This window comes from Bolinopsis microptera, chromosome 6 (genome assembly GCF_026151205.1).
Source record: "Bolinopsis microptera isolate Bmic1 chromosome 6, MBARI_Bmic_1.0, whole genome shotgun sequence".
Lineage (NCBI taxonomy): Eukaryota > Metazoa > Ctenophora > Tentaculata > Lobata > Bolinopsidae > Bolinopsis > Bolinopsis microptera.
In genome coordinates this window covers 6,735,092-6,762,713 of record NC_087077.1, presented here as the reverse complement: position 1 = coordinate 6,762,713, position 27,622 = coordinate 6,735,092, and the positions used below count along the sequence as shown (strand labels likewise).

The 27,622-nt window shown below is 37.9% G+C and overlaps 2 protein-coding genes and 1 long non-coding RNA gene across 4 annotated transcripts in view; 2 read left to right on the top strand and 1 right to left on the bottom strand.

Moving 5' to 3' along the window:
* Nucleotides 1–27,622, top strand: part of LOC134816726 (arginine and glutamate-rich protein 1-A-like) — a 1,122,901-nt gene that overhangs the window by 571,769 nt on the left and 523,510 nt on the right. The window lies entirely within an intron of this gene.
* On the top strand, nt 5,518–17,813 carry LOC134816546 (uncharacterized). The gene is made up of 3 exons (XR_010160420.1): nt 5,518–5,644; nt 6,907–7,016; nt 16,727–17,813. It is a non-coding gene; the product is annotated as an uncharacterized LOC134816546 (long non-coding RNA).
* Nucleotides 18,054–25,656, bottom strand: LOC134816535 (trypsin-1-like). Of its 2 annotated transcripts, none has more exons than XM_063825422.1 (9): nt 25,490–25,656; nt 24,898–25,315; nt 24,590–24,757; nt 24,138–24,282; nt 23,870–24,003; nt 23,478–23,611; nt 23,191–23,302; nt 21,662–21,735; nt 18,054–18,550 (listed from the first exon to the last, which is right to left on the bottom strand). In XM_063825422.1, exons 1-9 carry the CDS (start codon nt 25,652–25,654, stop codon nt 18,527–18,529), a joined length of 1,374 nt encoding a protein of 457 aa, XP_063681492.1. In that variant the 5' UTR covers nt 25,655–25,656; the 3' UTR covers nt 18,054–18,526. The 2 variants fall into 2 exon arrangements, with proteins under 2 accessions (XP_063681492.1, XP_063681491.1); XM_063825421.1 differs by having other exon boundaries at nt 18,055–20,241.

Below are 27,622 nucleotides of genomic sequence, written 5' to 3'. Positions count from 1 at the left end.
TTTGAGCTTCTTGCATACGTGAGAGGAGTAGAGCTTGATTGACGATGTCAACCCTTTCAGATTGTTGCTCTGCGAAAACGATCTTCGGTGCGAAGCAAGAATACTAGTTTGCGCGGCGCGTCGAAGCGGCGAAGTCCTCCAAAGTAGAGCAAGTAGAGCTTGTAGGTTTACAACCTACCAGGACGCGCGCCGAGTACCGAGTTGGACTCGTCGACGGTCCTGTATATATATATATATATATATATATATATATATATATATATATTATGATTGGCTACTGGGACACGTCATACACACGGTTGGATTGTTAATTCGGTTGAAGTACCTTTACATCCATTATCACCATAATCTGAACATGATTTATTAAAAATTTGCAATATCGAAAACGAAAAATCTGAATAAACTGAAAATTTTAAAACTGAAAGCTGCACTCAATTGATGGAAGGCAAAAATTTACTCATAACTAGCAAGGTAATAACTACAAATGAACAGCAGATTTATAAATCTGCTGATAAAAATTAGATAAAAGACATGGTAACTGATAAGAGTTTGAAATTACACGTAAGCAGATAAATTGTCTAAAATTTCTGTCTCAAATCAAGTTTATATGCATCATGAATTTAGGCTTGTTCGATCAAAGTTATATTAGGAGATATTAGGAAAATAGTTCGGTCGGCCGGAAGGGAGTCCAGACTGAGTGTGGTGTGGAGGCAGGATCACCGAGAGACTCGAGATGCTTGTGAGAGTAGTGTACTCATCTAACCGCCATCCAGTATGTGCCACCGGTAGAAATACATATATTATGATTGGCTACTGGGACACGTCATACACACGGTTGGATTGTTAATTCGGTTGAAGTACCTTTACATCCATTATCACCATAATCTGAACATGATTTATTAAAAATTTGCAATATCGAAAACGAAAAATCTGAATATATATATATATATACAATATATGGAACAGATATTTTACGAGTATCACCCGTTAAAGTAGAGCAAACAATAAAATAGCAAATTAAGTAACCGTAAATATTGGTTTAATTGCGTATTTAAAAGTTTTTTCTTTATAATATTGCTATAATGTATAACATATTATAAATTGTTGTTTTCGCGCTTGTTTCACAAGTAGAATATAAGCTTCGGCGGTCACGCGCTACTGCAAGCGAGAGGGCTCTGGTTAGAGCAATATTTTATACTAAAAATAAACGTTGCTTTATTTAGTTGAATTGTTTTTATATAAATATTATATCAAATTAAAAATAGTTGTATTTCTGCACACAAAAATTGCAATTGCAATTGCATTTATATTTGGATATGAAATAATAATACATAGTAAAATACACGCTGCGCAAATTTATCATCACGTACATTTAAATAATCCGACATTACGTATATATCAAAAATCGAGCGCTATCTCGAATTAAACTGGACGAGTTTGTTGTCAAACTAACGATATGCAGCAATTACATTTTTACTACTCTTTGCTCTTTATTTTCATTATTTCCTTTTAACATATTTATCCATATCTATTTTTGGTTTCATTCTTACGTGGCAAAAAAGCGTTTTATAAATTTTTATTCCACTGGGAAGTTTGATAAGGTTTTTTAAATAGAAATTTGGCTATTGTACCGAATTGTTTTAACTTACTAGTCCAGTCATTTATGGACATTTATGGAGGTGTACCTGCAAATTTTCAGATACTCACGAAACTTTGCACAGACCTTCCCAAAGGTATGAATAAACAATTTTCGGTTGGAGACTTTTTTTTTACCGTGGGCAAAACCCAGGAGGGCCACGCCCATATTGACCCAATAACGTAACTGACCCCTTGTTTCTGAAGGTCGTAGAGACTTCAAAATAAGCTTAAACGAAGCCGCATATGCATGTTTATATAAGAGTTATTGATCAACACATGGCCTAAAATCCTTACTTTTCGAGAAATTCGCCAAAATCCATTTTGGGCGTGGCGCTGAGCCCATTTAACTAACTTTTGATAGGATTGTGATAGAGTCTTTGGAGGGAATGCAAAAGAACCGCAATTGGCATATTGATATATGACTTACGAAGAAACATATGCCTTAAAGTGCTTGCTTTTTCAGTTATTGGCGAAAAACTGATTTTCGGTTCCAGAAATCATGCAAAACTATGGGTATGTGGTATATTGAGCTATGAAGGCCCTAGAGATTTTTGAATAAGTGCAAATTGTGCAGAATGGCCATGTTTATATACAACTTATGAAGCAACATGCACCCTAAAATGCTTACTTTTCGAGTTATTAACATAGAACGGGAGGCAAAAATGGCTGATATAACCAAGTTTGCTCTATTTTGTGCAAATTTTCTCTGTTTTTTCCCCAAATAACTCGAAAAGTAAGCATTTTAGGGTGCATGTTGCTTCATAAGTTGTATATAAACATGGCCATTCTGCACAATTTGCACTAATTCAAAAATCTCTAGGGCCTTCATAGCCCAATATACCAGATACCCATATTTTTGCATGATTTCTGGAACCGAAAATCAGTTTTTCGCCAATAACTGAAAAAGCAAGCACTTTAAGGCATATGTTTCTTTGTAAGTCATATATAAATATGCCAATTGCGGTTCTTTTGCACTCCCTCCAAAGACTCTATCACAATCCTATCAAAAGTTGGTAAAATGGGCTCAGCGCCACGCCCAAAATGGTTTTTTGGCGAATTTCTCGAAAAGTAAGGATTTTAGGCCATGTGTTGATCAATAACTTTTATATAAACATGCATATGCGGCTTCGTTTAAGCTTATTTTGAAGTCTCTACGACCTTCAGAAACAAGGGGTCAGTTACGTTATTGGGTCAATATGGGCGTGGACCTCCTGGGTTTTGCCCACGGTAAAAAAAATGTCTCCAACCGAAAATCGTTTATTCATACCTTTGGGAAGGTCTGTGCAAAGTTTCGTGAGTATCTGAAGATTTGCAGGCAGCTGTCCTTAAATGACTGGACTATACTAAACTGTCTTTGAAATCAATCAAGAGGATCAGGAAATCTTTCTTCCTCTTTCTGGCTATGAGATCAGCTAATCTGTTGACAAATCAAAAGAATTATATAAATTTCGCTGTCGTTTCAACTACATTTTCAAGCTTTATTATCAAGACACTTATTTTACTTTGGTGTATTCCAACAGTTATTCACCATGGATTTGTTTGTTATTAAATAGTTTTTCATAAATTTTTGGATTTAGATTAATTCGATGTAATGGGTCCAAGTTACTGCGGACATAGTTCACTAAATAAGAGCGCAAATTAGTACAGTAATACATATCAGCGCGGCGTAAAGAATTACTTTTTAAAAGTTGAAAATTCTGTTTTTGAGCTGTAAAATCTGTTTTATCGAACGAAAACTAAAAATTCAAAAATACTTTTGAATATTAAATTTTTACTATCATTTTCGAACGAAAACTAAAAATTCAAAAATACTTTTGAATATTAAATTTTTACTATCATTATTCAATGATTTTAAATACATTTCGATCGAATTGATACTGTAATTGACATAATCTCTATGCGCGCGCGATCCAAACATGGATTGCAATGGCTATTTACATGACAGACACGCGCGGCGACTTCAGCAGTGTCGAAATTATCATATTGATGGCGCGCCCGTTGGCCAGTAAGGTTTCCTGGGTATATTAAAATTTAAACTTTCAAAACGGAGGCTTATAAATATTATTATATTATGATTGTAAAATAAAGGATAAAATTTTAAATTTGTTTTACTAAAATTTGTTTCACTAATGAACATTTTGCGGAGTTTCTCCAGACGGCTTTTATCGGAGTGCGTGTTATTTACTAAGTTATGAACAAGCCATGCCAACATTTAGTTTTTGTGTCAGCTGCGCTACCAAGTTGCAGAGTATGATAAACACTAAAAAAATTATACACTATACTGTATACAAATTTGCTAAATTTACATAATATCAGAGTCCAATCTAGCTGCAAACGTCAGACACCACAGTTCAACCGCCAAGTATCGTTTATGTGAACACCGAGACATAACCAAGACATTGTCATACGTTGTATGACCCGCCGCACACGAGTGCGCGGCTCCCCTGTATCGTCGAAACTCTACAGTGAAGCGACAGAGGGGGTCACCACGTGATACAACCAAGACATAACACGAGGATTAGGTGTAATTTTGTAAATCACTTTATGGATGGATGCAGATGATTCAGTAATTGTTGTAGATGGTGCGGCCTAGTATGTAGTAACGCATTGCGCTACAATAATACAAATAAGTAAGTAAGTAAAGATTATGACATAACATCATCACAAGTGTCTACAAAATATCATTGCAGTAAATAGAAAAATAATTTAAATACATATTTTTTTCCATTTGATTGTCGGAGACCCCAGGAAATTTTTGACTTTTTGAGTTAAAATTATGAATTTTTAGCAATAAATAATCAAATTTTGAAAATGTTTTCATTCACTGTGGTCGGACAGTAATGTTCATGTTGGTTGGACAATGATGTTTTTTAGTAAGTAACAAAAATTGCTATACTATGATTCTAATATGGGGCACATAATATAAATGGTTTCGTACAGCTGTTTCTTTGTGTACCTAGAAATGTATTTGGATGATAAAACATATTAGAAATAATTATTTGTTAGCACATTTTCCAATCTGCTAGGTGATGCTCACTTGTGGATGGCCATAAAAAGCTGAAACTAGTCGAATCATAAGTGGGTGGCCTCGAGATACAACGTTTTCATGCTATCATGACTACCATAGATTGCAGCAGCTCACATTTATTAAGTCGTACATATTCATAATTGTGCTACTAAAAAAATAAGTTTTTAACAAACGGACTTGGAGTATAAACAACTGAGTTCGCATAGGATCTATCCGATCAAGAATTCAGTAGGCAAGGGTGGGTCCTCACGGTCTGCACCCTCCAATCCCGTATCACCCTTGAATCTTCTTGATGTATTTTTGTAAAAATTATATGCACACCTGCACCAGTCCCTCTCTAGTTACTCCAAATCCCCTAAGACATCAAACCAAAAGAAAACAACAATTTCAAGAGAAAATAAGGATAGGTTCTATTTAAGATATTGTTTTGCTTGCTTTGATTGATACTAAATGACACGTAATATACCTTTGTGCCACCCTCACAACTTCCCCTTCCCCAATTTGAAGTTTTTTTCAAAACTTGTGCTAAAAACGCTGCAGACATCTTTTAAATAGTGAAATTATTAACCAAAACCCACATTCAGTGGCAACTGCCCCCACTTCCCCTGCTAAAATTTTAGCGGGGCGGTCCACAGATATATTTTGCAACTGCCCACATTTCTGCTAGTCACGCAGTTTATATTGTCTATATATATCCCACAATATTTCCTTGATTTGCTGCCTATTTACTATGTATTTATTCTATGAACATTTACAATACCTGAAACTCTTGATTTCACCAATGTACTACTTATAATACTTGTATCTTGTGCATCCTGAGAATTCATCTAAATCGATAAACCTCTTTCAACAGCTAAGTTACCAAGTTAAAGTCGCTATGGATTATAATGCAAAGATAGAGCGGTGTAAAAAAGCTAACGAGCAGCTACGTAGAGAAGCTAGTGTTAACAGAATACTAGTATCAGAAGCTATCAAGTTGTGAGTTCCTCACACATTTCTGTATCGTCAACTGTTTGTTTTTTAGCTTTCTAAAATTTAGTGCCTTCATTAGTGACGGTTAATTAAAATGACCACAAAGATAATTTATCACAGAGATAAACGTTAGATAGGAAAACACAATTTAAAAAAGGAAAACATAATAAATGATGGGGTGGGATGAGGAATCTTAGTTTTTGGATATTTTAGAACTATATTATTTATTATTTACGACTTTGAACCTTTGCTTTGGGACCATAACTTCGTGATTGTGATCTGGAAATTGTGAGACTAAATTTGGGCATTTTGGCTGGGACTGCACTAGACTGCCTCTTGTTTTTATGTCGTTGATCACAGTTATCACAGTCTAATATCAGATGACTTAAGGGGGCCGGGGGGGGGGGGGGGGTCTTCATCAAAATTCCCTCGAAATTGATTTTATAGTTGTTTCTGATAGAGGGGAGTGATATCTATCAGCTGCTTTTGGTCCCATGGAAAAATATTGTTCCTAGCCGAAATTATCGCTGGTCAAAGGTCAGCGCTCATGAGTAATTGTATCGCGCGAGCGATTTTCAATCGCGCGTCCTGAAAATCGAGTCTAAAAATCTATCTTCTCCTACATTTTTTGAAGCAATCACCCTGAAACTTTCAGGATATGTTCTAAGGATCATTTAGAAGAGAAGTATCAAGCCGAATTTTGAGATAGGCCTCAGAAAATTTTTAATTCGATTTTGAAAATCTTGGACCTCATTTTTTGACGATTTTTCCAGGTCCAAGATTTTCAAAATCGATTTAAAAATTTTCTGAGGCCTATCTCAAAATTTGGCTCGATACTTCTCTTCTAAATGATCCCTAGAACATATCCTGAAAGTTTCAGGGTTATTGCTCAAAAAATGTAGGAGAAGATAGATTTTTAGACTCGATTTTCAGGACGCGCGATTGAAAATCGCTCGCGCAATACAATTACATATGAGCGCTGACCTTTGACCAGCGATAATTTCGGCTAGGAACAATATTTCTCCATGGGACCAAAAGCAGCTGATAGATATCACTCCCCTCTATCAGAAACAATTATAAAAACAATTTCGAGAGAATTTTGATGAAGACCCCCCCGGCCCCCTTAAAAGTGCATTGATCCTTGCATCGGCTAAAAAATCATCGCCTTCCAAAAATTCACTTGCGCAATTGTTGATATTGCCTCTGCATCTGTAATTATCAGACGAATTATTGTAGAGTAAAGCACCTCTAAGTTTTTCACTGTTCAGGTTAATTGAGTACACTCAACAAACGCCAGATCCTCTACTGTCGCCGGGGGACAAGCGCAATAACCCTTTCATTGAAAAGAAGAGTTGCATCATCTTATAAACGGAGACAGGTAAAACATTATCTTAGCTCTTTAATAACAGTTTAGTGCGCCTGCAATTTTACTGTACAATCTTATTTTAGTATAGAAATAATAAATAAATTCTAACATTTATTACATGCTTCGACAATTGACATTATAATATACCCAACGAAGATATATATTTAAGTCACAAGCAGGAATCTGTGATTCTCTAAAGTGGTGTCAAAAGACGTTAATACATTTTTTGAACATTTGAATATAATTTGAAACATTACAGAAATGTTGTACAAATCGCTCAAACACACACACTAGGTTTTAATTTGGTAAAATTCCATTCGAAAATTAAATGATCAAATATACAATGTATATTTAATCATTTAATGTATATTTAATCATTTAATTTTCTAATGTCATTAGATAATCTTATCTATTTAATTTGTGATTTTGACACCACCTGGGGGTCCATTTTTCGGGACCTAAATCTTTTATTCCTTGGCCAATTTTGTATTTCTTCATATTGACCAAAAGGCCATAAAATCATTCGACCCAGCCAAAAAAGTTTCAAAAGTATATCTCCTACGGTTTTAGGAAAGTCTTCAAATTGAAGTCGTGGTGTCAGTAAAATAGTAACAGATATATACTATATATATATACAGGGGGGGGGGGGGGGGCAAAAGTCAGTACCCATACGTTGGTCGTTGGGTCTTATACCACCGCCGTGTTTTATATTTGAGAGTTGTTGCTTTGCAGATGGCATACTGTACCTACTTGTTCGAGGATTCCGTCACCAAAATTTGAAAATTCAAATTTTGGGGGCCACACCCAATTAACATTGAATTGCTTGTACTCGTGTTTGTGAACATGTTAGAGATTCCGTTGTAACATATTGCAATAGGTCATTTAATCCGGAATATAATCTGAAAAGATGGTGCGAAAAGGATTTAAAATGACGAAGTTATCAAGTAATTTGTTTATCTCGTTAGCAAAATTGATTAGGTACTCAATGATTACCCAATTACCCCACCGTAATTGGGCTCTCTGCACGATTCCCATAATGCGGATCTAGCCTCAATCCAATCACCTGATCACACGTAATAAACAAACTCGTTATGCTTCATATCTCGGTCATCTGAGAAGCTAGAACTCTCATTTTTTCAAGACAAACGTAATTTAAATGGCCAAACACCATTCAATAAAATTTGGCTCGATCCGACTATCCAAACTATCAAATAAATGCGAAAATAAACCTTCATTTGCAAAAAATGAACACGAATATTTTTCGATTTGACAAATTCCTCGAACCAATGGTAGTAGTAAGTCATACCAGAAATAATTATTTCAATAGGGCACTCAGTGACTGAGCTATTAAGGCCAACGTATGGGTACTGACTTTTTGGCCCCCCCCCCCCCTGTATATATATCGTCTCGCTTTATATATAATATAGTAAGATTCTACTTTCAAGCGAGATTTAATATGGAAATATCAAGATAATGCACACTATTTCAGTTCAGAATTTATGAACAAATATTAATATCAAAATATCAAATTATGCAGTATGTTGCTTTACTTGGACACTTTCATGATAAAACATATTACTGAGATTCAAAAGATAAAATGTATTAGTGAGATTTTAAAAATAATGGGAGGGGGAGTCGAAGTCTTGAAAACAGTTTTTAGAAAAAGTTTAAAAACAGATTATCCGAGAATAAAAGAATGTGAAAATCTTTTACTAGCCCTAGGACAACTGGTATTTAACACTCTACACCCAGTTATCAGTGTATGATTTATAAAGACTTAAAAGTTAAACAGTTGTATTGACCCACTAACGCAGTACGTATAAGTACTCCGGCAAGAATTTGTGGCGTGTAAGTCCAACACTTTCGAGTAGGAGTGTATGATAGTTGAGTGTAGGAGGAATTATTACAAGTAATTCCTGTTGACAAGTCTGAGCTCTGAATATAGATATAGTGTCAGGGTTACCAGGGTTACCTAGTAGTTTACCTTTTACAGCGCACTCCAGTCCTACTCTGTGTTCCACCAGGTAGACTCCAGTCCTACTCTGTGTTCCACCAGGTAGACTCCAGTCCTACTCTGTGTTCCACCATGTAGACTCCAGTCCTACTCTGTGTTCCACCAGGTAGACTCCAGTCCTACTCTGTGTTCCACCAGGTAGACTCCAGTCCTACTCTGTGTTCCACCAGGTAGATTCCAGTCCTACTCTGTGTTCCACCAGGTAGACTCCAGTCCTACTCTGTGTTCCACCAGGTAGACTCCAGTCCTACTCTGTGTTCCACCAGGTAGACTCCACCACTATTACACACTAGTTACTAGGTAACTAGTGTGTAAGACTAGTTAGAAGAAGGTACTAGTTAGAAGAAGGTACCAGAGGTTAGGTAACTAGTGTGTAAGACTAGTTAGAAGAAGACTAGTTAGAAGAAGGTACCAGAGGTTAGGTAACTAGTGTATGCTACTAGTTAGAAGAAGGTACCAGAGGTTAGGTAACTAGTGTATGCTACTAGTTAGAAGAAGGTACCAGAGGTTATGTAACTAGTGTATGCTACTAGTTAGAAGAAGGTACCAGAGGTTATGTAACTAGTGTATGCTACTAGTTAGAAGAAGGTACCAGAGGTTAGGTAACTAGTGTATAAGACTAGTTAGAAGAAGACTAGTTAGAAGAAGGTACCAGAGGTTAGGTAGTCTGGCTGATAGCAGTAGCTCTCCGTAGCCCTGCTGTCATTTCACCAAACAGGGAAGAGCTCCTGTATATGGAATAATTCCCGCACATTTGTGTTTATGAAGGAGCACATTTGTGGTGACTTGTAAGAGGCTTTGTGCAGGAGTGACACGGCAAATGTGTTCTTTGTGAGGCTGGTGTAATATACTGCTAGAAGCGGGGAGGCTAATAGTTCAACTCTCTGGGATGAAGGATCTGCTGGTGGGCTATTGTTAGAAACCAGAAGGTACATTTCCAGCCATTGTAAAAGAAGTGTACACATACTGCATGCTGTGTAAAGCTGTGTGCCCACATTTACTCAAATCAGTAGTCGGCTGCTGTTTAGTAATCCCGTACATACGTTTAGATCACACGGATCTCTGAGCGGGCCAATAGGAGGCAGCAGAGTGTGCACGTGCTGCTGTGTGCCCACGTGATGCTAGGGTGTGAAGCTTTGTCACATGTCTTTCAGCGCGGGAAGTATACAAGCAGGTCACGTGATATTTCACCATTGGAATTTTAACCACGTGCACACTCCTGCATATCGCATGTTACCACGGCAACGACAATAAAGCGGCATAATGCCTTACGTTTGTAGGATGTTGTCCATTAACCGAAACAAGGAACAGAAGGTCGAGTCACGTGACCTAGCCCTGTGTCACGTGACTAAAGGATGCGTGTCACGTGACACTGCTGCTAGTGTCTTAATGGGCTAATCGCTGTCACGTGTCCTAATCTACTCCTTCTGATTGGCCAAGTACTCTGCTGGCGCTGCTGCCATTGGTCGAGGCAACCCTCTGAATATGTGTACATGCAATGAGAGCGCAGTGTAAAGACACTGATCTCTCTCTCTGCACAGAATACCAGTAGGGTGTAATGTTGGTATTATAATAATTATATATTAAAGTTTAACAGTACTCCAGTAGCAGCAGCATATCCCTGCTCCTGGAGTACTAATATAAGTAGTAATATAAGTGTAAGTTACTACTACTACTAAGTTACATTTATAAGCTTATTATAATATGTTACGAGTACATTTAGAAAACAACCCATATCTTGATCAGATGCATGTTTTGCGTGATCTAAAATGTAGTTGCCACACGTTGAGTAATATTATGCGCATATTATTATAACGATAGTAACCTGCTCCCCCAGTGTTCCCTGTAACTACCCTGAATATGGAGGTATATTGGTATCTTATTATCTTCTAATTAAACTATGATAGAACTCTATAGTCACACGTTCTGTGTTACCCTCGCTATAACGTGTTCACTAAATAATATTTACGTGACATTATGGTGCAATTCCTTTTAAAATGTCGTATTATTCGCAGTTCTCAAACTTTTCCGTATATAAGTTAGTTCACCGCTAATACTTTGATATTAAAACCGGAAAGTTACATGTTAAAGATCTTATTAATCTCTATCTAAACGACTCCCTCTTTATATACGGGATATATTGTAGAATATAGAGATTATACAAGCTGTACAGTACCGGTGATTTAATATATTTATTACCCGCTTCTAAGAAACTCGTCCAATTATAACGTATAAAATGATAATCGAATAAACTGTTGACCTCGACTGTAAGGTGTATAATCAACTCAACAATAGTCACTTAATCACTTAATCACAATAGTCACTTAATGCAGCTTTCTCGTTAATCTCGCCGAGAACTTTGTCGGATTCGCTTATTCAATAGATAACGACGTTCCTGCTTCTGTTGTCATCTTCGGCTAATGTCTTTTCTACAGTGCATAATATATTGTTAGGCGTAAAAGCAGCTGCACAAGTCTTCTTTTGGGCAGAAGAATATGATTTGATATCTGTCTGCACTGTTACAACAGCTGATAACAGAGCTCACTAATTGCCACAAAACGAATACTCTCTTCTGACATTTCTCACAACAGAAAAGTATTCTTATTAATTCTATAGTAGTACAGTATACAGTAGCACAGTATTATAGTAGTACAGTATATAACAGTATACAGACACAGTAGGGAAATAGTTGTTTATGATTTAATCCGCTCACATCTCAAACACTCTCTATTTTCTGACTGATATATTTTTGAATATTTCCAGTATTGGCCATAACCAATCGCCAGTATCCAAGAAGCCTGACCATATTCCACTTGGAGCCTGCTTCCTGGATAGTGAAGTTTATTACGTAGACTGTTCCGCTCTATATAACCGTAAAATATTTGGGAATATGCTATCATATAGGCACGTGGTATGACATCATGACACGTGGTGTATGACGTCATGACACGTGGTGTGAATTGACAGACATGACTCAGGTGTGAGAGTAGCACTGCGTTGAAGTGAACCTCCTTCATTGCAATACTACCGTGCAATACTGTGCACTTAATATTACATAGTCAAGTAACGACTAGTGTACTAGTGTACATTAAGAGAGGGTGAGAAGGGGTGAGGGGAGAGTTTGAAAGTGAGGAAGAGAGGGTGAGAAGGGGTGAGGGGAGAGTTTTAAAGTGAGGAAGAGAGGGTGAGAAGGGGTGAGGGGAGAGGAAGAGAGTGAGGAAGAGAGGGTGAGAAGGGGTGAGGGGAGAGTTTGAAAGTGAGGAAGAGAGGGTGAGAAGGGGTGAGGGGAGAGTTTTAAAGTGAGGAAGAGAGGGTGAGAAGGGGTGAGGGGAGAGGAAGAGAGTGAGGAAGAGAGGGTGAGAAGGGGTGAGGGGAGAGTTTGAAAGTGAGGAAGAGAGGGTGAGAAGGGGTGAGGGGAGAGGAAGAGAGTGAAGGAAGAGAGGGTGAGAAGGGGTGAGGGGAAGTGAGGAAGAGAGGGTGAGAAGGGGTGAGGGGAGAGTTTGAAAGTGAGGAAGAGAGGGTGAGAAGGGGTGAGGGGAGAGTTTGAGAGTAACATTATTACACAATACATTAACAAATCTATAAATAATTTATAATATAGAAATTTACTCGAACTACTTCTTAACTTCTAAGTCTGATCTCCATATATGTAATCCTTGTCTCGCAGTTCGCAGTTTTTCTGTAGAGGTTACTTTTGGAGTATCACATAATCAATTAAGTACATTGAGTGTATTTTTATAATCTAATTAAAAATCATTACTACACTGAATTACACATCTATACTTGAAGATAAGCTCATCAACTTTTGAGGGGGAGCTGTGCAAACTGTTATGTTTTTGATAACTGCAATCTCATTGGTAGACTGATAAGGTGTAATGATTTAAAAAGTCGATTAAAATAAAGGTATTATAATATTATTATATACATACATTAAATAGTATTATAATTATTGTAGATACCAGCAACAAAGCATTTCAGAAAGTTGCACAATAGTGTGGGACTGTTAAGTGTCATTATTGTCATTTCCACCTATGGTCTGATTACTTATTTTAATTAAACATGGTTCAGCGTGTAATATCTGTCATGCTCAATCGTGACAACCTTACAACCGGGTTCAACATAATGACTCAAAATGATCATTTTGAGTCATATATTATTATCTGTCAATAATAAGATTGCAAGGTTTTTCTTCATCTAGTTTTAGGTTTTAGATAGGATAGATCCAGCAATCAACAATTCCTTGCCATCCTTGCCAATTCAAGGGCCAGGTATAAACTAAGGAACTTGATTTATAAGTCTACAGTTTAAAGACTTGATGAAGGGTTTTCTGTCAATCAGCGGTCCGTTTCAGACGATCTTGCGGCAATAATAAGATATTTGTGAAATAATTGTGCCTTAACTATTGCCTGCTGTATTTCACTTAACAAGATGGTCTTGTACGGCATCATCCACACATAATTATTATTTTTCAACATTTCTTTTTGTAATACATGTTGAAAAATGTGAAGAAATTCTTTCCGAATTCTTGGCGCTTTTAAACTATATTATACGGCATCTGTTTCAGACATTCGACATGTTTCATATTTTCAACATGTGCTAACTGTTGGGGATTCCCAGTTATATTCCCAGTTATCTGCCAGAGCAGGATAAGTTCCCTCTCACTCTGTTATCTGGATGTGAGTCTAATCAGCACCTCCCTGCTCACCAAGCCAGCCAATAGTGTGGTGGTATGGTCATGTCACGTGTTGCCATGGTTCCCACACTCACCTCGACCACCCACTCAGATCACTCCTTCTCATCACGTGACACCAGCTTTCCTGTAAGGGAAGCCCTGCAAATGAGGATGTTATCGAGTTACTCCCAATTTGTCCTCCTATTGAGTAGCTTGTGATTATTTAGCCCGGGATTGTAATACGTCTATAGTGTAGTGAGTATAGTGAGTGTACAGGCTGGAAGGAGGGAGGGAGGGAGGGAGGGAGGGAGGGAAGGAGGGAGGGAGGGAGGGAGGGAGGGAGGGAGGGAGGGAGGGAGGGAGGGAGGGAGGGAGGGAGGGAGGGAGGGAGGGAGGGAGGGAGGGAGGGAGGGAGGGAGGGAGGGAGGGAGGGAGGGAGGGAGGGAGGGAGGGAAGGAGGGAGGGAGTATAGTGAGTATAGTGAGTATAACTATAGTGAGTCTACAACTCTACAGGCTGTACAAAGTCTACTCAAGAACAGGATATTATACACACACCTTATATAACACACTGCTGTGTTAGAGAGAGTGTAACTTACTAAATTACCTAAGTGAATTGTTAGCCTCTTGTCTGGGTGTGAACTGTGAGGTGTAACTGCACTGTGTGAGAGAGAGAGTGTGTAACTGGTGACATAATGTTATAACAGTTCTCAAAACCAACTTACATTTTCATGCTTATAAACAGTCCTCACTGGAATTTAGTAAATTTTGTTAACTCTAGCCTAAAATAAATAATTAGAGTTCTTGATGATCGCTGTGGTAAATTGTGGCTTATGAATTTAACTGGTTAAGACCCCGTGAGTCTTCAGATCATGTGTTCTATCTGCAGGCCTCTTTGTACAAATTCCTGGGAAATTAGAATTTTCTCAAGAATTTTAACATTTCGCTTCATTTTCATTCTTATAACTTGTGTGCGCTATAGTATTTACATTTACTGTGCATTGTACACATCGGTAAGAAAGGAAACTACCATTATCACTAATTGCAGTGTTTGGTTAATTACTAGCGTGAGATTCACAGTGTGTCCCATGTCAGTAACTATTGTATTAAAACATAGCCAATTTGAGGTTGAATCCGTACTTGTGTAATGTGTATAAACTATACGTTTAGCACTAGTAAGATTCATTCTATATTTATAAATATAACAGTAAAATACATTTGCCGTTTATAAATAACATAACCGATTAAGGAGTTCCCCTTACTACACGTTGTCTGATGAGGGATCCAGTGTAATCACTTTACAAAGTAATATAAAGTAAGTGAGCAGTGTAACAAGGTTTGTCAACTAGTAGTCCCGAGGAGGCGCTCAAACCAAGCACAGGTATAATAATTTATAGTATTATAACATACTACTAAAACATATGAAACTATCTGATAATACACGTGAACCTATTTGTAGTATATGTACCTACTTCTACAGGGTGGCCCTACTTCTACAGGGTGGCCCTACTTCTACTTCTACCCTTTAGTTTGTAAGCCTCATCGGACCATGTGTTTTCTTACTTAGTGGGCTAGTTTAGTGATGCTGCTAATTATAACACTGAGCCTGCTACTACACTGAACTATAGCTCCAGTTTTACGGAAACTTTTTACTCACAATATTAGATGCTCTGTCAAGTTACCCCTCAAAGCATTATCTACACTGTATATTATATACAGTATATATACACTGCTCAGAGAATTAGCTTCGTGAAACGTTAGAGAGAGCTCAGAGTGACCAGATGTTCAAATATAAGCCCTGGTTACCATTATAAGTCATGGTTACCATGGCAACAAGTGACACACGCACACGAAGCTATCCTGCTTTTAGCGGCGGTTTCCGATGAAATGGTAATAGCTATCATATTCCTTCTTGCGTCACAAATACTGGGTGGTATACTGAGTTTTCTGAGTGCGATGGTTACCTAAGATATTGCACAAGATATTGCACAAGATATTGCACAAGATATTACACAAGATATTACACAAGATATTGCACAAGATATTGCACAAGATATTGCACAAGATATTGCACAAGATATTGCACAAGATATTGCACAAGATATTACACAAGATATTACACAAGATATTACACAAGATTTGCTAACATTTCTATCAAAAGTTAGCATGTAATAAAGTATTTAGGTTGTCGTGCACAAGTTTATATCTAATATTCAATCTGAATCTGCTCTACCAAGTGTTACATTTCCAACAAGTGGGATCTTCTGCCGACCACAGTGATTAATGTTAAGCTACACAGTGTTGCGTTACGAAGCTTCAGTACTAATTATTGCTCAATTAACCATGGTAACTAAGTAACCATGGTAACACACACAAGTAGCCATGGTTACTCAGTAACCATGGTAACAATTAGATTCGATTGTGAGATATTGTAATTACTGTTGAATTAGTCCTGTTACAGCTAAAATCTCATATTTTAACGTATTTGTTCGCAAGACACGATATAATACCTAAGTTAACAATTTAGAAGGTTTTACTCCACACGAATTATCACGTGTTTTATTATCATAATACTTAGAATCAGGCTAATCAGCGACAATAGTCAAAGTGTAAAACAGTACATTGAATGATACAAATCGTTCCCGGTTCCTCTATTTTGCTTTATTTTTTACGGATTCTGTCCTTGATTAACTCAGTGAAAACATATCTCAGATTTTAAAACAAGCAAGCATTTACCTACTGACAGGATCGCGCGAAGTATGTTTCGCGACGCGCGCGCTCTTCTATCTTAGCTTAGCGCGCAATTCAACTCTGATCTATTCTGAGTCGAGTGCAGCGTAGCCGGCCGACGCGCGATCGAAATCCGGTCGATAACTGAGCACTGAACTGAACCGACCGCGTATATTTAATAGTCCGCGTCACGGACTTGTCATGCTATTACTTAATAGTATAAACAATGAACATGATTAAGTACTAAGTATTAACGTTGACTGTTTTATTGTCTCTATTATAAAATGTTCACCGTCTCCCACTTCAGGGTTCAGAGGTCGATAGTTTCTACGTTTAGGAAACCTGGACTCTATTTCTACCCCTGACGTTCACGTCCTGCTAGAGTTCAATCTTACTTACCCTTCGCTGGACAAAGCTGTGTTGTAGTGGTCACCAATATAGCTGGTTACTGGCTCTTTTACCGGCTGGTTACTGGCTCTTTAACCGGCTGGTTAATTACTCACTGGCTGATAGCGATTACAATTCTTACTACCACTCAGTTGGCATTACTTCTCTACACTGAAACTGACTTTTCGATGCATTAAATAAACTGATATGAATAAGTATTTATTTAAGCTATTTAAATTTATTTAAATTGCTATTTGAAAATTATGTATCCTAGAAATAATAATTGTGCGATCATACTTGATACTGATTACTCACAATAGTCTGGAAAGCTAGGTAACCATGGTAACCTGTAAACTCCTGGCTTTCCCCCTAGAAAATTTATACTTTTGTTGACATCTCCTTTCGTTTTGTTAACATACCAATTTGTAAAGTTCATAAACATTTGATTTCGCATGCAAAAAGAAGGTATAATTTGATATTTGAAAAAGTGCACTGGGTCAGCTAATGATCTGTTAGCTTGCCTGGTGAGTGCAGTGTAAATAATATTTACCTGGTGAGTGCAGTGTAAATAATATTTGTGGACGGGATTGCCTGTACGTGTTCCTTTATATTTGTTAGATTTCTAGCTATGTTTTTACAATAATCTCTGTTTGATTACATATTTAGTACACATTATGTACCAATCTACCTTACTCGCTGCTTAGAGCACATGCTTTGCTGTTTTCAAAGGAGAAAATACACGTTAATCATGATACTTTCAACATCGTCCTTTGTTTTCATTAATTCGTACCTTTGGAAATGCTTTATTGTATATTCAAAGGTCTCAAATAGATTTTAGAGATTTTACAATCGGTTACAGTCACTGCAAAAGTGTTCCTAATATATGTTCTACTATCTTGAAATTAGGCTGGTTTATTTGAACACCATTGAAAGCTCACTTATTTTAAGAGCGATGGGAGGTTATCTCTATAAGATCTGGCTGTATCACCAACAATTTGCTTCAATAATTCATGTGTTTAATTCTACTACTGGCTATTCTTCTATCATTATGATGAGGAATGTAACAAACTATTCCGTGAATATTGTTCACATTTCATCAAATACTAATATCAAACTTAATGAAAAGATTTGAATCGCTAATATGCGTTTCAGATATACTTTGAAGTTGGATATACAATTGTTCGCCTTCAATAAATCGGTGTGCCCTTGGCGTGTTATATTTTAAAGCAAATAATATTACAAAATTTAGGCTAAAATCGAAGGATTTAAAATAAATATCTACACATACATTTATACAATAGAACAGTAGAAACTTCTGCTATCAAATCACAAACTCTTTAGTTCTTTACCAATTATAATAAATTTCAAACAAATTAGAAACTGAATAAAACCTTTAAAAATAAAACTGCTTTTGATTTAAAATTTGTTGTCATTCTTAAATAGGATTTCAAGTATCGCATTGTTTATAAAACAAACAGTAGAACTAAACACAAACATAGTAACACTGGAGTCCGGTAAATTCTGATATCTCCTGATTTGTCATCCTCAACTTCATCAGCATTGTTGCTATCACCCTCGTCATTGCTGTTGTCAGTACCGTTATTGTCAGTATCGTTATTGTCAGTATCGTTATTGTCTGTATCGTTATTGTCAGTATCGTTATTGTCAGTATCGTTATTGTCAGTATCGTTATTTTTGTTAATCTTGTCACAATTTGCTTTCACTTCGTCACTACTATCTTTACCTGAGAAGAACATAGAAATGATTTCGTCAGTTTTTCTTGTTTTTCACATCTAAAAAACTTTTACTAAAACTTCTAGAAAGAAAAATAATAAACCTATTATATAAGCAGAGCTGAGCCCATATATATACATATATATTCATAGAGCTCTCTTGTTTTAGATCCTCTAGTTAGTTGGTATGAGGTAGATAGCTCCTGCTAATTAGGATGGAACAGTTGTGTTGTTATAGCAACTATTTGTGGTGTTAGTCATATGATGTCAATTTAGTGAGAATCCTGTAATCTGATAGTACAGTAAAGGGTTCCTAAGGTTACAATGACAATCCCTACAAGGCCAAGGGTTCCCAAGGCTACAATGACAATCCCTACAAGGGTTCCCAAGGTTACAATGACAATCCCTACAAGGGTTCCCAAGGTTACAATGACAATCCCTACAAGGGTTCCCAATGTTACAATAACAATCCCTACAAGGGTTCCCAAGGTTACAATGACAATCCCTACAAGGGTTCCCAAAGGTTACAATGACAATCCCTACAAGGGTTCCCAAGGTTACAATGACAATCCCTACAAGGGTTCCCAAGGTTACAATGACAATCCCTACAAGGGTTCCCAAGGTTACAATGACAATCCCTACAAGGGTTCCCAAGGTTACAATGACAATCCCTACAAGGGTTCCCAAGGTTACAATGACAATCCCTACAAGGGTTCCCAAGGTTACAATGACAATCCCTACAAGGGTTCCCAAGGTTACAATGACAATCCCTACAAGGGTTCCCAAGGTTACAATGACAATCCCTACAAGGGTTCCCAAGGTTACAATGACAATCCCTGCACGGCTTCCCAAGATTACAAGGGTTCCCAAGGTTATAATGACAATCCTTACAAGGGTTACAAAAGTTTCCAAGGTTACAATGGTTCCCAAGGATACAATGATAAGGATTACAATGATAATCCCTACAACAGTTCCCAAGGTTACAAGGGTGAATTTAAAGCATGTCTAACTATTTTTAGTATATTTTGAGAAACAAACAGAACAACCACCGCAGTAATACGTAGCAGCAATTAGCGATCTATTATACAGGTAAAATAAGCTTCTTACAGCTACTTAGGTGAAGTAAAAACAGTAAAAACAGGTAGAAACAGTAGTTCTAGTTTCGTTTCAAAAACATTTTTAGAAAGTATATATTATGTACAGTTTCATATCTTATAAAATAAATAATCTAAACATTTACTGAATTAAAAACTTAAATAATTATTAAAACTCTGTATAACTTAATCTGAAAATTACAACCATATAAACATATCTCTTGATAAATTATACGACTATAAATCGATAATCTACACGTGAATCTGACGAAATGAAAGTTCTATCAAGCAATCATTAATGAAATTAAAGGAATAATCATGAAGATGAGATAATTCTACTTGTATAATTTAGTAATCTATAAAAACATATCATTACTTATCAGTACTCTATTATTACATATTATTACACAATACTAGTACCCAACATTAGAAACAGTTCCACTACTAACTGAGTGTAAATTATAATGTATTGATTGTCCTAACAAGGAGAGACACAAGAAGTAAGACTGTGTTGAAGGAGCTGGGTGTAGAACTGTTCTTGTCAGTGCTGGTTGATGTAGAGCCAGAGGATGTTGGGCATTCTCCTGCTTCGTCGCTACCATCTCTACCTGCAGGAACCACACAGGTAGAGATCAGATAACAGAGATAGTAGTAGAGATATACATTCCCACACACAGATAACATTCACACGCCACACACAGTACGTACTATCAATGTGCAAACATTCACACAATATGTTCCTTCAAACATCACACAATATGTTCCTTCAAACATCACACAATATGTTCCTTCAAACATTCACACAATATGTTCCTTCAAACATCACACAATATGTTCCTTCAAACATCACACAATATGTTCCTTCAAACATCACACAATATGTTCCTTCAAACATCACACAATATGTTCCTTCAAACATTCACACAATATGTTCCTTCAAACATCACACAATATGTTCCTTCAAACATCACACAATATGTTCCTTCTAACATCACACAATATGTTCCTTCAAACACACGCCAACAATTTCAATGACATATCCATTATCCATTACCACTACACCGGCCGACATGAACAGTCATGCAATAGAAATGTGGGTTACACAATCACAAACTGACAAAATAACGCGTTCATTGCAGAAAAACAATTATCAGGGGAGGGGAGGGGGGTCCAACTACATTTTTGTACATGGCCACCAGATTTTTGCCAAATGTACATGTACAAAAATTTACAAAATATGTTTTTTCCTGTTTGGCCACCAGATTTGTTCAAAAATGCACAAAAATGTATAAAATATGTTTTTTCCTGTTTTTCCTGTTTCGTTTCCAGGGATTTCCGGTTTTTTTGTACATTTTTTAAGACCATTAATGTACATGGCCATCAGATGTTTGCCAAATGTACGCTAAATTAGTGTACAAAAATGTAGTTGGACCCCCCCCCCTATCAGGTTCATTGTTCGATTGAAAACAATTTACATAATCGGACTTGACAAGGATAGGCACTAATCAGTTGCTGGCTGAATTACCGCCTATAATTATTAATTATTTTCAAATATAAGTCTGTTAGAATGAAGAATTTTCTATGAGAGTAAGAGTATATTAAACTTACACCAAAATAATTGATTCGAATCATTGATCACCTGGCTGTTCAACTTCAATTACAAAATTAAAATTAGAGCCGAAAAAAAAGAAATTCTCAATTTTTCGAAAATATTTTGCGACCACCACCGCCCAGATAAGTCTGATAAGGTAGTCAATAGAAGATTGGTAAAAAAATCCTTTTTATTGATCAAATAAAGTCCAGGCGGTAGTGCATACTTGATTCCGCTGCAGTGCAGCGGGGTAATTCCTCCCCCGCCCCCACGGCCACTCGGTCTCACAACAATCCACTACACTATTAATAGAGAACGGTGCTGGAAACTAGCTGGGGAGACGACCACTGAAATTCTTCGAAATGTGTGACGATTTAAACTGCGTGGTGACTGGTGACTAATAACGTTAGATGATAGATCTATAATTGTTTACTTACAGTTTCCCTCTTGATTGGAGTCGCAGAAGAGCTTGTTGTTGAGACAGTAAAACTTATCAGCACACGCAGTGTACCTGTAATACAGTTACTAGCTGAGAATTGTAATCATGAACTGTGTGAGAGTGACGGTTAGGAACTGTGTGAGAGTGACGGTTAGGAACTGTGTGAGAGTGACGGTTAGGAACTGTGTGAGAGTGACGGTTAGGAACTGTGTGAGAGTGACGGTTAAGAACTGTGTGAGAGTGACGCGACAGTTAGGAACTGTGTGAGAGTGACGGTTAGGAACTGTGTGAGAGTGACGGTTAGGAACTGTGTGAGAGTGACGGTTAGGGACTGTGTGAGAGTGACGGTTAGGAACTGTGTGACATGAGAGTGACGGTTAGGAACTGTGTGAGAGTGACGGTTAGGGACTGTGTGAGAGTGACGGTTAGGAACTGTGTGAGAGTGATGGTTAGGAACTGTGTGAGAGTGACGGTTAGGGACTGTGTGAGAGTGACGGTTAGGAACTGTGTGAGAGTGACCGTTAGGAACTGTGTGAGAGTGACGGTTAGGAACTGTGTGAGAGTGACGGTTAGGAACTATGTGAGAGTGACGGTTAGGAACTGTGTGAGAGTGACAGTTAGGAACTGTGTGAGAGTGACGGTTAGGAACTGTGTGAGAGTGACGGTTAGGAACTGTGTGAGAGTGACGGTTAGGAACTGTGTGAGAGTGACGGCTAGGAACTGTGTGAGAATGACGGTTAGGAACTGTGTGAGAGTGACGGTTAGGAACTGTTTGAGAGTGACGGTTAGGAACTGTGTGAGAGTGACGGTTAGGAACTGTGTGAGAGTGACGGTTAGGAACTGTGTGAGAGTGACGGTTAGGAACTGTGTGAGAGTGACGGTTAGGAACTGTGTGAGAGTGACGGTTAGGAACTGTGTGAGAGTGACGGTTAGGAACTGTGTGAGAGTGACGGTTAGGAACTGTGTGAGAGTGACGGTTAGGAACTGTGTGAGAGTGACGGTTAGGAACTGTGTAAGAGTGACGGTTAGGAACTGTGTGAGAGTGACGGTTAGGAACTGTGTGAGAGTGACGGTTAGGAACTGTGCGAGAGTGACGGTTAGGAACTGTGCGAGAGTGACGGTTAGGGACTGTGTGAGAGTGACGGCTAGGGACTGTGTGAGAGTGACGGTTAGGAACTGTGTGAGAGTGACGGTTAGGAACTGTGTGAGAGTGACAGTTAGGAACTGTGTGAGAGTGACAGTTAGGAACTGTGTGAGAGTGACGGTTAGGAACTGTGCGAAAGTGACAGTTAGGAACTGTGTGAGAGTGACGGTTAGGAACTGTGTGAGAGGTTAGGGTTTAGCAGGTCGTGTTAACGTATGTCACGTGATAAGGAGCGTTGATAGATAATCATCATTCTGGAATAACGCACGTTGATTTGTGACTATCACTCATCGGCCAATTCCTGGCTAACTTGTTACTACTTTAGTATTTACAAGGTATAATTAAGTAATTCTGTTCAACAGTCAACACAAACGGAACATTACCCAGTTGAACAGGTGAGCTCAGTGTTAGTCCCGCGTCTGAAACTTCAGAGTACTCCACAATTAACCCATCTGACTTTCCTTCTTTACCCGTTAAAATAGCTAGTGTCAGCCCCTGTTGAGTAGTCAGTAGGTGAAGGAACAACTAACAAACACATAAATTTAAAATAGTGGAATAATAGGGGACCCACTAACCCAAACCATAATAGACCCTACATTTTCGTTCACTTGTTTATATTTATAATTTCTAAGGTTCACATTAGGTTCACATTAAGATAATGTAGAACTACCTGTACAGTAGATGAAGTGAAGCTCTGTTCGGACAGCGTGCCAGACAGCTGGGCTAGCATTGTGTTATGCAGGGGATCGTCTCCATCGTACACTATTAGGAAATCGTACGGCTTCATCGTGCCGGACTTTATAGCTGAAAATTGAGAAGTTTTATAAACAGGGTGTTTTTAATTATTGGGCAATAAACTGCAGTTAGTTCAAGAAAATACAACCAATCGAGTGCCGTGTAAATACTAATACTTAACGCTTGAAATTTAGGATCGTATGAAAGGCGGAAAACATTATTGTATTGTTTTCACTATAACATATTCACTATAACATGTATAATATTCGTTTTGTACGTTTATAACCTACAGATAAGATTCGGTTGAAAAAGGAAATAAGAGCTAACTTATTTTGGTGTGTTTGGTAGAAGTAGCAGGAGTTATTTTAATAGTTTTATAAAGATAGTTCGCCAGGTTCTCCAGGATCAGAGTCTTGGCGGAGTTTGTAGCTGTTAAACTAGTTACATAGTCCGTGAACGCACTGAAAATGGGCAAAGAATTAAGTTGTCGCTTTTAAAAGTTAAAACCTGGCTAAAACCTAGTTTTCAAAACTGAATTAGCTAACAAGTAAGATGTTATGTGATACAGCTAAGAAGTAAGATGTTGTTTGCTAACCTATCCTTGTGAGTTACTATCCAGTCCCTAAAGTAGAGCACGTCAGTGTTGACATCATATGAGGTAGCTGTAATCTCTGTAGGTCCCCAGCTGACCAGGCCTAACTGGACCCACTTTCCGTCCTTCTTAGTAAACAGTGGACCACCTGCAGAGGTAACTCTAAAGTAAACACATGAAACAATAGTAAAGTAACTTAAAGTAATTTAAAATAACTTAAAGTAACTTAAAGTAACTCAAAGTAACTTAAAGTAACTTAAAGTAACTTAAAGTAACTTAAAGTAATTTAAAGTAACTTAAAGTAACTTAAAGTAACATAAAGTAACTTAAAGTAACTTAAAGTAACTTAAAGTAATTTAAAGTAACTTAAAGTAACTTAAAGTAACATAAAGTAACTTAAAGTAACTTAAAGTAACATAAAGTAACTTAAAGTAACTAACTAAATGTTAACTAACCAGAATCTCCAGTGTCAGCGCGTCTCTCTGTGGGAGCAGTTCCAGTACACATCATCCCGTCTAACAAACCCTCACCGTAGTTAGTCTTACAATCAGATTTAGAGGATATCGTGTAGGGCAGCTTCTTTAGTTTTTCAGAAGTTGTACCATCCTCTGTAGTTCCCCACCCTGGTGGAGTTACTACTGTTTACCTTCATTTACAGGGGGGGGGGGGGGGGGGGGCAGGTTTGTAACCTGCCTGCATCTCTTGTGCTATATTGTATATATTACAGTGAGGAGTGTTTCAAAGTGTGTATAACTACATATACCAATAACTGTGATAGCAGCGCCGTCTGCATAGAGGGTAGCTCTATCAGCAGGATCAGGCAGCGCTATAGTAGCCACCTTATCATTCAGGGTGATGGGTTTATCAAGCACAAGTAATGCCACATCATTAACAACACTGTAGGAATCATACTCCTCGTGGACCATGATCCCGGCCACGTTCAGTATCTGCTCACTCTGCTCAGTCTCGTACAGATGTGTCTCCCCCACGTGGAACACCAGGTTCACCGGGTAATACAGCTCGTCTATAGCACTCCCGTCCTGGTCAGTGATAGCAGTGTCCTTGACCACGCAGTGAGCTGCTGTCAGTATTATCCTGTCACTCAGGATAGAGCCCCCGCACATGTTCTGACCGCCCCCTGATCCGTCGCTGGAGAATGTAGCACTAGCCAGCAGGAGACCCTGAGGAGTAAGGGTCAGTTATAATTAGAGCTACTTTTCAGGGTATTAAACAAGAGTGTGGTAAGAAAACCAATGTGTTTCTAGCTTCTCTTCTACCCTTCTAGCATATCTTCTTCCCTTCTAGCCTCTGCTGGGACTCACATCGAACAATGTATTTTAGGTACTGGGACTCACAACAAACGGGTATTCTCCTTCAGCGGCGTCGTCTCCATTAAATATCCTCAGGTTTGGTTTGTTCTGCTCATCACTACCAGCATAACAATAACATACCAGTAGTAGTAGTAGTAGTGTGGAGTACTTTACCAGTACTAATAACACTACACCGGGACGACATGGCATGTCTGAAAAGAGGGGGAATATATAGTGAGTGGTAAAAGGGGGGGGGGGGGGGGGGGGGGGGGGGGTCTTCGGAGGTTGAGACGATCAGTTGAGCTGTAACCAAACCAGGAATGATAGTTAATAATGATGGTATATACTGTAAATAGCAAAGAAGGAAAACTCATAGTACAATCTCAAGTGAAGATAAGACAACATAAAATGATAAAATGTGGACTCTTGAAGCGAAATTGTGAGTGCAGTTACTCTATCAAAATAAAACGTGAAAGTTATCGTATCGAATATCATGTCTGAATTCTTAAAGGTGTAATTTGTTGAACTTAATTAGACGCCTGGCTTTCTTCCAAAATAGCGGCCATTAAAAGTGTTGCCGCAGATGCTACATAGCAGAACACGTTTTTGCAATCGGTATTCGATCAAACAAACATAGGTACTTAGAAAAATAGGCTAAACATTATGAACAAGTTATTGCTATCGAGTAAAAATTAGTTTGACATATGCATTGTAAGTTTTTGTAGGGATCGGGAAGCGGACGGCCTCAAAAACTAAGAATACAGAAAAACTAAATCACTCAGTATACTCATCAATATATTGATGAAGTTATATATAAAGACATATGGGATAACTTTATAGAGAATCTAATGAAGATAATGGACAGTAATTTAGAATCGTGTAAAGTAGCGGCTGGTGCAATTGATACATTAAAAACGGAACAAACTGCTTCCTAGAAAACCCTTACCGAACAGAAACAACTGGCGCAGGGGACTGTACAAACAGAGATGAAGTCATGGAGCAGCATTGTAAACAAGAACTGTAAATCAAGTGCTCCTTCTATCGAGAGGATGTCAGAGGTTTTCCAATCTGCAGTTCAAGCTGATGAAAGAAGCAAAAACTTCACGATTTACGGCGTGTAGATGAGGATCGATACAATGCTGCTCGTGATGTAGCAGAGGAGGTAATCAATAATATCTTGGCCGATACTCCGCATGTTGTGGCAGCGAATGTTATTGGGACAGATAACATTTATTGGGCCCCTGCAACAATATTTGCTGCCACAACTACCACCATGCGGAGTATCGACCAAGATATTATTGATGTCTTCCTCTGCTACATCACGAAGGGAAAACCTGATCATAGAAAACCGAATGATAGTCTTGCTCGAGCAAACGAACTGAAGACTGAAGAGAGTGGATAATTCGGAACACCATACCTGGTGCCTCTCACCTGATAGAAACCGTGAAGAAAGATCTGCTCACAAGTGACTAAAACTGAAAGAAATGATAACTACCGATCTAAAAAAGTACATTACATAAGGGGTGACAAGATTCTCAGTGTAGACAAGGCGTAATCTACAATAGTACGCTGTTATCAGTATATTTGTGTAATATTATATTTAGCTTTTATAGCGAGTGCGTGAAATATGCTGATATGATTGATTAGAGAAAGTTAATCGGATTAAGAACTGATAAGGAGTTTGTAACTACATGACATTTTTATGTACTGTATGTGATGACTTGTGGAGCAGTAGTAGTAGTATTATTGTGGAGCATGCAGCGCTGAACAGCGTTTGCGACACAAGTCTCACAATTTTACACGGGATTTTACATTATACCTTTCATCTTTTATATTGTATTGTTAGCCGACATTTCGAGCACTTAAATTTGGGTACAGTTCTTTTTGGGGTGCAGTTCTTTAAATATAATATTATTATGTAAATTTGACCAAAACCCATAATCAATGGTAGAGTGGACCGCTGCCAGTGTCTCTCTTTCCCAAACAAAAGGAAATGATATTAATTTGATTGACCGTTCTCAAATGCAAAATGATACCGAGAATGAAATCGGTCGCTCGCTTTTCCCATTCATTCACGGCTTACGAATTGTAATAAGTTTAGATTGATTACATCAATCAGATGCTGTAAAAATCTCTTTGGGTTGCGTTCGGGTCGATACCTAGTATTTCGGGGTAAGG

Bases quoted from the DNA above. Each gene is read 5' to 3' on its own strand.
- LOC134816535 (XM_063825421.1), bottom strand. From the start codon at position 25,654: ATGCCATGTCGTCCCGGTGTAGTGTTATTAGTACTGGTAAAGTACTCC. The intron at 24,004-24,137 runs GTTAGCAAACAA...GCCCATTTTCAG, and splicing joins ATAGTAACTCACAAGGATAG to TGCGTTCACGGACTATGTAA. The intron at 21,736-23,190 runs GTAATGTTCCGT...ACTGTATTACAG, and splicing joins GAGCTCACCTGTTCAACTGG to GTACACTGCGTGTGCTGATA.